The following is a 9,928-nucleotide window of genomic DNA, read 5'->3' as shown; positions in this document are numbered from 1 at the left end:
AACATTATTAAATACGCGCCTAAAGACTAACGCGTTGTTATTTTGTGAAAAGCCGTAAAGTTCGCTATGCGGCCTGTCTCGAAATCTAAGCATTCGAAATAACTATCCATTGAGGGCCCCGCAATTTGTGTATTCTTGTTTGTCGAGGCTCGTCTCATTCATTATTTTTTAAAGGAATTTGCAACGTCATGGACATGCATCTCGAACCACGTCACAATCAATGCACCCGTGATTAGCGACACATTTCGACTTCGTTGAGATTTGGATTTGGGTCACATAAATGTACACCCGAGTTTAAGAAGATAACATTATTAAATACGCGCCTAAAGTGACTAACATATCATTATTTTGGGTAGGACCGTGAAATTTGCTAAACGGCCCGTCCCGGAATCTAAGTATTTAATACATACATTTAACGAGGGCCCCGCCATTTATGTGTTTATCCAGCGAGCCTCATCTCATTTATTTTAAAAGGACAATCCTAAAGTGACAACATTTTTATTAAGTTTGTCTCTAAAAGAAAATCTCCAAATTAATTACATGCTTAAAAAAGGGACGTGACTTATTAGTTATTAGTCTAAGACAAATGCAAATGAAAAATTATAATCGAGCTTGTACAAAGGAAGATTATTTCGTTCCTTATTCTATTAGTTAATAACACTAAAGTTGAGATTATGGATAGAACACGAGATTGACACCCGGTAATATCAAAACAAACCAACTACTCTTTGATTAATTTAAACTAACATTATTAGATGACTTGAACTATTGGAATTGACTATGTGTAATACAAAGCCATTTTTTTTACTCTTTTTACGACTTGTCGAAGAAATGCGCCAATGCTTAAAAAACCGACATTAGGCTAACATCAATCACTAACATTCGAGAATATTAGTTACTAACATTATTCACATGTTTGTAGAAATAGATTCAACAGTCCAGTTTATGCATTTCGCAGGCATTTGCATGATATTAATGAATGAGATATCCTAATATACAAATCAGTTGAAAAGCTAGATTAAACTTAAAGTTTCAAATCTTCATGTATATTCATGCTTATGTTTTCGGCTTACAAATGACCAAGGTTACAGCTGTGTACCTGGAAATGGCAATACAAGAAGATGAAAGAGCAGTCAGCAATAGTAATAACACGGCAAGACAACAGCAACCCAACAACAGCAATTCAAACCAGATTCGAGGCCCGGGAAAATTTGAAGAAAACCAAACAAGCTCAATAAAACAACCCCAAAAGTTTATAAAAGACTAAACCACAACAACCACCATCATCACAAACAGACTCAACCACGCGTGTATTAAAACCAAAACTAAACTCGTAGACTACTTTGTTTTTGTTTTCTCTTTTTAAACTCTCCAGCACTCTCTTAAGATTTTCAGAAAAATGTTCAACCCCTCTCCAAAATGAATTCTGTTCCTGTATATCCAGTGTATCCAGAGTGTATATCGAGTGTATACCGCTCTCTCCGCCCCCTCTTTTATTCTTCTCTCTATCTATTTTTCCTCTTTTTTCAATCCCCTTCTTCCTAAATTTTCTCTTCTATTTATAGCAAAATTTTCGAAATTTTCAGATTTGTTTTTTATTATTTTTTTATTAAAAGAAATCCCACTTACAAATTGCTTTTATTTTTTTAGAAAAAGAAATCCCACCTTTATTTACTTTTATTTTTAAAGTTCCAACTTTAATTACTTTTATCTTATTTAAAATTCCACTTTTTATTTTTTTAAAAGAGAATCTCACTTTATTTAACTTTTCTTTAAAAAAAACAAACCACTTTCTATTTTTTTTTCTTTTAAAAATGCTACTTTCATTTACTTTAAATTTTTTAAATTTTCAGATACCTTTATATTTATTTTTTAATTCCAATCTTCTTTTACTTTTTAATTTTTTAAAGTTTCCACAAAACTTTTTTTTTTTAATTTTCTACATTCGTTTACTTTTTTTTTAAAAGAGAATTCCACCTATTTTTACTTTTATATTTTTTTATTCAATACTTCCCTTTTTCTTATTTTTTAAATCATTCCCGAAATTATTATTTTTTTTAAAAAATAAATAAATATTTTCGGATTTTTTTATATATAAAAAATAAAAAAATATTAATAGTGATAATTCACCTTTTAATTTTTTTGGTATTTTTATCCTATAATAAAAAGTGTAATAAAAGCTAAAATAATAGTAGGTTAAACCCCCCTAAAATATTTACATAAAAGAAGTGATAAAAAATTAAATGTTGTCAAAAAATTAGGTGTTCACACATTTTACTAGGCAGTGCACAATATGCTTACTCGATTCTTCGTTTCATTGCTCTATCATCCGTTGATCCCCGAATACGATCCCGACTTAATTCCTTGGGCTTTTACTTAGATTTCAAAGCTCCAAATTACTTGAATTCATTTCATAACATCTACATAGCTCGAAATCACTCCTACAAGGCATAAAACGCACAATTAGTGCAAAACACTAGCAATTAAAGCGTAAACTCAACTAAAGTGCAGTGAATTAGAGTGTAATAATCGACAGAAATACGTAATTATAACCTATCATCACCGGCGAATGAATATCCACCGGAATTAGAGAAGAAACTAAAAAAAGTAAAGGAAAAAGACAAAGAAAAAGAAAAAAAGAAAAAAGAAAAAGAAAAAAGAAAAAGAAAAAGGAAAAGGAAAAGGAAAAGGAAAAAAAGGGTAAGAAAAAATGGTAAAAAAAGAAGAAGAAAAATCTGAAAATCATTTTCCATGCTTCTCACTCTCCCAAGAAGAGTGAAATACACATACTCTTGCCAAGTAAGTTTTAAGGGTGTAAATATTTCTACTTTAAAATAGTTTAGGGGTAATAAAAACCCCTCAAAGGTAGAGTGTGTAGTTGAGAATCCAATTATAGATCGGGGTATTTATGTAGTTATCCTAAATCTAAATTATTTTAGGACAACATGATACACAAATCATCTCACATTCATGTAAGGCCCAAGAAAGGGACGCAACCAAAAGAATTTGACATAAACAATCTACCTTAATGCAAATATTAATGACTGCTTACACGGCTCAAACCCCTGTCCTATAAATCATGAGATACCTTTATTGATGCTCCAAGAGTCCCTTCTAAATCTAAATTACATTAATTAGTAAAATGTGATTTGTGTGAACCCATCTATATGTTGTTTGACTATAATTTACACGTGATGTTAACTTGTTCAATATTATTAAAATCCAAATACCTAATCCATCATCACTATATAAACCATGCTTCTTATAGCTCCAATTCACTTCCCAACTCAACACCCAAAACATCTATACTCCAAAAAGTCTAAAAACCAATTTCAAAAATAACCAAAAAATGACTGTAGAATCTTTCATTAATAATCGTGAAATTGAGAAACGTTGGCTAATTCAATGCACAAATTCCTTCAAATTAGACAAAGAAATAGCCATTGACATATCTCCATATGTTTGTCAAGTTCCCAAAAACAATTAAAGAAACTAAAATCCAAGCTTACATCCCTAAAAAAAATAGGCCTGGGTCCATACATTCTGTTAGATAACAAAGAAAATCGGTTCTAACTTTAAAAGGGTTTAGGCTCTTTACAAAAGTATTTTTAGTTTTATGATTCTACCTTTTTTTTTTTTAAATATGAGAGATTTATTTTTACATGTAAGAGATATGCCTTCTGTACCTAAGAGATCTAAAAAGATTATTTTCTTAAACTACAAATTGTAAAGGGACACGATGTCCAAATAGCACCTTTAGGGGTCGTTTGATTGGAAATAAGTTATCCAGGATTAATTATCTCGGTATTAGTTATCTCGAGATTAGTTATTCCACCTTTTCATGTAGATAAAAAAAATACTATAACCCGGGATAACTAATCCCGGGATTAATTATACCGCACTTTTCTACCAACCAAACATTGATAAACTCTTCTTAAATTTAGTCTCGGGATTAATTATTCCTTATCTCTCATACCAAACGAGCCCTTAAAAGGGACATTTCACACCAGCGATGCACATAGTAAACATTATCTCTTAAATCTAAGGGAAAATGCATTAGTACCCCTCATCTATAGCCGCATTCTCAACTACACATTTTACCTTTGCGGGATTTTTATTATCTATCCCCTCACTATTGTAAAGTCAAATAAATTCACTCTTAAAGTACCACAACCAGATTTCCGTTGGGAAGTGAATCATACTCGCTTGACACATCAGTTTTTATTAAATAAAAAAACTTTTTTCTCCTTTTCCTTTCTATTTTCTCTATTGTACTCTTTCGTTTTTCTCTTCTTTTTTTCTTGATATATTCCAAATATTTTGATTTTTCTTTTTCATTCTCCTTCTTTATTATGTATATAACTGTGAATTCCGATAATTTTTCTTCCCTCTGTTACTAACTATTTTCCGTTTGTCGGCTAGCGTTTTATCTTTTTTTAGTTCATTTTTTTTCTTTTGTTTATACTATTCCTTCCACATTTTTTTTCTCTTTTCTTACTCTTTTTTGTTAGTAGGGAAAAATAATTGTGTTCCGATAACTTCCTCCAACCTAGATCGTAGCAGGTTCGCACAAAACAATTCATGTCAAACCAGTGCTTTGATAATAGTTGCATCATAATTTTCACTTTAAGGTTATATATTCCTTTTATTTGCTTTAGGTTTGTGTGTGAAGTATAAGTGTCTGCTAGGTTAGAAGAAGACTTTTTCCAGTTAAAATTTTAAAACCTTCATTTTTTCTGGTGTGGGAAAATTTTTGAATGATGAATTTTTCCTCCAAATCCGAATGTATTTTGCTTTACTTATGAATAGATCTTTTTGAGAGTTTAATTTGTGTATGAAAAGGAAAGAAAGAGGAAGAACAAAAACATAATAAATGGAAGAAGAATGGTTAGACACAGTCGCCGGCGAATGAATATCCGCCGGAATTAGAGAAGAAGCGAAAAAAGAAGTAAAGGAAAAGAAAAAGAAATGGGAAAAGGAAAAGGAAAAGGAAAAAGGAAAAGGAAAAGAAAAAGGAAAAGGAAAAGGAAAAGGAAAAATGGCAAGAAATTAAACATGGTAAAAAAAAAATAATAAAAATCTGAAAATTGTTTTTCTTCTCACTCTCCGAAGAAGAGTGAAATACACATACTCTGCCACGTAAGATTTAAGGGTGCAAATATTTCTACTTTAAAATAGTTTAGGGGGTAATACAAACCCCGCAAATGTAGAGTGTGTAGGTGAGAATCCGGTCATAGATCAGGAAGGGAGGGGGAGAGGGGGATATTTATGCATTTTTCCTAAATCTAAATTATTTTAGGACAACATGATACACAAATCATCTCACATTCATGTAAGGTCCAAGAAAGGGCCGCAACCCAAAGGATTTGACATAAACAATCTACCTTAATGCAAATATTAATGGCTGCTTACACGGCTCAAACCCCTGTCCTATAAATCATGAGATACCTTTATTGATGCTCCAAGAGTCCCTTCTAAATCTAAATTACATTAATTTGTAAAATGTGTTTTGTGTGAACCCATCCATATGTTGTTGACTATAATTTACACGTGATGTTAACTTGTTCAATATTATTAAAATCCAAATACCTAATCCATCATCACTATATAAACCATGCTTTTTATAGCTCCGATTCACTTCCCAACTCAACACCCAAAACACCCATACTCCAAAAAGTCTAAAACCAATTTCTAAAATAACCAAAAAATGACTATAGAATCTTTCATTAATAATCCTGAAACTGAGAAGCGTTGGCTAACTCAATGCGCAAATTCCTTCAAATTAAACAAAGAAATAGCCATTGACTTCTCTCCATATGTTTGTCAAGTTCCCAAAACAATTAAAGAAACTAAAATCCAAGCTTATATCCCTCAAAAAATAGGCCTTGGTCCATACCATTGTTTTCGTCCTGAGTTTTTTGTCACTGAAAGACACAAACTAACTATAGCCAAAAATTGCATGGATTTTTCCAAAGTCCAACATTTGATAACTGAGACATTAATATTTTTTGAGCCAAGAATTCGAGCACAGTATGATAAGTTCTTGGATATTGATACTCATACACTATGCTGGATATTGACCATTGATTCTCTCTACTTGCTTCACTTTTTAAACAGTTATATACCACATCAAGAAATAGATTCTCAAGTTCAAAGCTTGCCTCAAGAAAAAAGTACGTCGTTCTATCCTATCACTCAACTTTTATTTACTGCACTAAAATTACTGAATCACTTATTTTTTTGCGAGAAATTTACCCAACTTTTTAGAAGTATCACGTATCATGAAAGTCACTAAACTATTTTTTTTTTGTAACTTTAGAGTCATTCGGCTTTGCCTGGATACCATAAAAAATTGTCTCACACTACTAGAAAACCGCATTTTTTTACCACCAAAGTTGCCGGAAAATAGTCGTAGGTTTAGATTTTCTGATGACTTTCCGACCAAAAAGTAGTCTATCGCAAAAGGTTTTCCGACTACTACTGTGGTCGGAAGTTTGGCAACTAGTGACTTTTGTATGATACTCCTCAAATTTTACTTTCTTGCATTAAAATTACTAAATAATTTATTATGTAGCGAGAAATTTACCTAATTAACGTTACCCGAGTATCATGTAACTTTAAAGTCATTCGCCATTTTTTAAATATCATAGAAAATGTCTCATTTTGTTTCTTCGTAGTGTCTTTTCTTTGATACTTGGACAAAATTGAGCGACTTCTTTTTATTTTTATTTTTTCTGATATTGACTATTGATTCTCTTTAGTTGCTTCATTTTTTGACAAATAAATTATATTCCCAGATCAAGAAATAAATTCTGAACGTCGAAGCATGGCTCAAGACATCATAATGCTCGAGAATCAAATCCCAAGTATAGTTCTCATTGAAATCCAGATGTCTCTAAGTCAACATTTCTCAAAGCTATTTAAAGATTTGTTCTTCAATTTCTGCAAAGCACACTCTCCTCTTCAACTTTCGGAGACAAAGAAGTTTCGCAGTTTCGTGTTTTGCAAAGATCGCTCTCCTCATTTGCTGGATTATATGCATCAATTGATAGTCAATAATCGCGCGATTATTGAAGAGGAGGAAGAAGAATATGATGATTCAAAATATTATGATGATACGTGTAATAGGACTTTTGAAGATCATATTGTTGTGAAAGTAGTGAGAAATATTGCTGGTATTATTCCAGGAGGTGGCATCGTTGAGAAACCACTTAGTTTGATGTCCCAATTGCCATGGGACCAAATCACTGGACTAATTAAAAAGGAAGACGAAAGCAAACCAAAAATTGAAGAGATTGAAATACCATCAGTCGCAGAACTTGAAGAAATTGCTAAGGTAATGCTGAAATGTGTGACTATTTTCCCAAGAGTTTAAACGGTTCCCCCATTTGTTTTGGTGGGCGTTAGGACATAAGATATGAAATTTCGGAAAAGAGTGAAATTGTTTTCAAGTAAAAATGATATTTAAAAAATAGAATTGTGTTTGGACATGAATATAATTTGAAGTTGTTTTTGAAATTTTATGAGTTATTTATAGTAAAACTTTTGAAGAACAATTTTTTGGATTTTTCTCAAATTTCCGAAAAATTTCGAAATTCAACTTCAAGTAAATTTGAAATTTTCATGGCCAAGAACTTATTCCGAAAAGTAAATTTTTCTTATGGCCAAATGGTCCCTTAATAAATGTTGTGTAGTTTGATAGACTATCGAGTTTAAGAATTTTTCTTTTATAGAACTTGTGGTCTTAAATATGCCAAGAGATTTTTATAGCTATAAAAACATCCCATTAAGAATAAAATAAAAAGTTTAAAGATAAATTGTAACATCAGTTTTTTTTCCTGAATAAATCAATAACGAATTCTACATTAAATCAAACAGAGGGAACAATCAAAGAAACCATACTTATACTTGTAATTACTTAATTATACACGTGGAGCTAATTCTTTTTTATTACCCAAACACGTATAATCTCTTTTCCTATTTTTGGGTGGCAGTGATTTTGAATCCAGGACCTTACCTGATTACATACATTTGATTGTAGTACGTAATAATTATGTTATGTCTCAACAGATAAAATTCAAGCTCACGGAAGGAGGGATCAGGGATATAAAATTTATAGAAGAAGGAGGCGAACACAGATTTTATCTTCCTCAAATCACTCTAAATTCCGATTCTGAAGTAATATTAAGAAACTTAGTAGCATACGAAGCAGCTACTGCTAGTCCAGAATCATCCCTCGAGCTAGCTGAATATGTTGACTTCATGTGTGGAATTGTTGATACTCCAAAAGATGTTAATATTCTCAAAAAAGCTAATATTATTAAAGATAGAAGTTCTCTAAATGATGAGGAAATTGCTGAATTATTCAATGGGATAACTAAAACAACTGGGAAATTCAACAAGAAGAAGAAGTCGGATTTAGAGAAGGCTATTGAAACAGTGAATGAGAAATTTGATAATACATTAAGGGTGAAGACTTATAGGTTTATCAAGAAGTATATTTATACTTCTTGGAAGTTTTTAACGTTGTTTTCTACTGTACTGCTTATTTTACTGATTTGTTTGCAAGTGTTTTGCCAAGTTTATGGCTGCAGCAACCGGTGGTTTCGTACTTCTTCTTGATCATTTCACTTTATTTTTGTGTGTGTTTTGGTTTGTTGTGTTGTTTCGATTGAGAAGAAGATGATGCTTGTATTTTTCTATTTCTGTATTTGGTTTTGTAGCTGGCTTAGCTTGTATAATACTCTTATTGGCATTTTCAGTAGTGATTCTACATGAATAGAAAACATGAGAGATGTTGCAAGTTTTAAATTTCAATGATGCGTTTTAAAACCGTGCGGCCTAAAGCATAAAATATTACTAGTGAGTTCGGTAGTTGATATATGCCGAAAATAAATGACATAAAGACAAATGCAAATGTAAGTACATCACCATCACCATCGAAAACTTAATAATTATTTTACTATTATGAAGCGAAGCACTTAAAATCAATCCTCATGTTTTCTAAAAAAGTTATTCGTTATAATTTTTAATCTTATCTTCTCCTTGTTTAGTTGCAAAAAGTGATTGTGTATAAGAATATGACTTAGCAGGCACATTTCAGCGAAACCGATGGTTCCTCTCCATTAGGTGCAGGCACCAATCAAGGTCTGGCAGCCTCGGGGCCCCTCGAGCTTTAACCCCGAAAATCCATTGATTTTTTAATGCTAACAACTCATCTAGAGTCCTACACAAAAAGTGATTGTGTGTTGGAATAGGACTTAGTAGGCACGTTTCAGCGAAACCAATGGTTACTTTCCATTAGGTGCAAGCACCAGTTAAGGTCCAGCAACCTCGGGGCCCCTCGAGCTTTGACCCCGAAAATCCATTTGATTTTGTAATGCTAACAACTCATGTAACCCCGAAAATCCATTAATGTTATAATGCTAACTCATCCAGAGTCCTACACGAAAAGTGATTGTATATTGGAATAGGACTTAGTAGGCACATTTTAGCGAAATCGATGGTTCCTCTCCATTTGGTGCATGCACCAGTTAAGGTCAGGCAGCCTCGGGACCCCTCGAGCATTGATCCCAAAAATCCATTTGATTTTGTAATGCTAACAACTCATGTAGAGTTGTGACGTGCCCAATTTTGCTAAGAGTAGAGAGGCCCAACAGACTTCACATGTACTAAATCAATTATCAACATCCAACCACTTTAATGCCTGTAACGACCCTGCCGGTTGTTTCATGAGTTACCGCTCCGTTTTTTCCATTTCTGCTTCTTATTTTCTTGTTCAGCTGTATTTTGTGTTATCGGGTTAGTTGGTTCGGGTTCGGAGAAGTTTTGGTAAGGGTTGAGACACTTAGTCTCTTTTGAGTAAGCTTAAGTTGGAAAAGTGAAACGGATGTTGACTTATGTGAGAAAAGGCTCGGATGTGAATTCC

At 32.5% G+C, this 9,928-nt stretch overlaps 1 protein-coding gene across 1 annotated transcript; it reads left to right on the top strand.

The window, feature by feature from the left end:
* Window positions 1–5,597: 5,597 nt before the first annotated feature.
* Window positions 5,598–8,784, top strand: LOC107832841 (putative UPF0481 protein At3g02645). Its single transcript, XM_016660735.2, has 3 exons — window positions 5,598–6,173; window positions 6,798–7,336; window positions 8,071–8,784. The coding sequence occupies exons 1-3, from the start codon at window positions 5,708–5,710 to the stop codon at window positions 8,620–8,622; spliced, it is 1,557 nt and encodes a 518-aa protein (XP_016516221.2). The 5' UTR covers window positions 5,598–5,707; the 3' UTR covers window positions 8,623–8,784.
* Window positions 8,785–9,928: the final 1,144 nt, after the last annotated feature.

The sequence above is a fragment of the Nicotiana tabacum genome, chromosome 9, assembly GCF_000715075.1.
Source record: "Nicotiana tabacum cultivar K326 chromosome 9, ASM71507v2, whole genome shotgun sequence".
NCBI lineage: Eukaryota > Viridiplantae > Streptophyta > Magnoliopsida > Solanales > Solanaceae > Nicotiana > Nicotiana tabacum.
This window is presented reverse-complemented; position numbering and strand designations above follow the sequence as displayed.

Bases quoted from the DNA above. Each gene is read 5' to 3' on its own strand.
- LOC107832841 (XM_016660735.2), top strand. From the start codon at position 5,708: ATGACTATAGAATCTTTCATTAATAATCCTGAAACTGAGAAGCGTTGG. The intron at 6,174-6,797 runs GTACGTCGTTCT...TTATATTCCCAG, and splicing joins AAGCTTGCCTCAAGAAAAAA to ATCAAGAAATAAATTCTGAA. The intron at 7,337-8,070 runs GTAATGCTGAAA...ATGTCTCAACAG, and splicing joins AACTTGAAGAAATTGCTAAG to ATAAAATTCAAGCTCACGGA.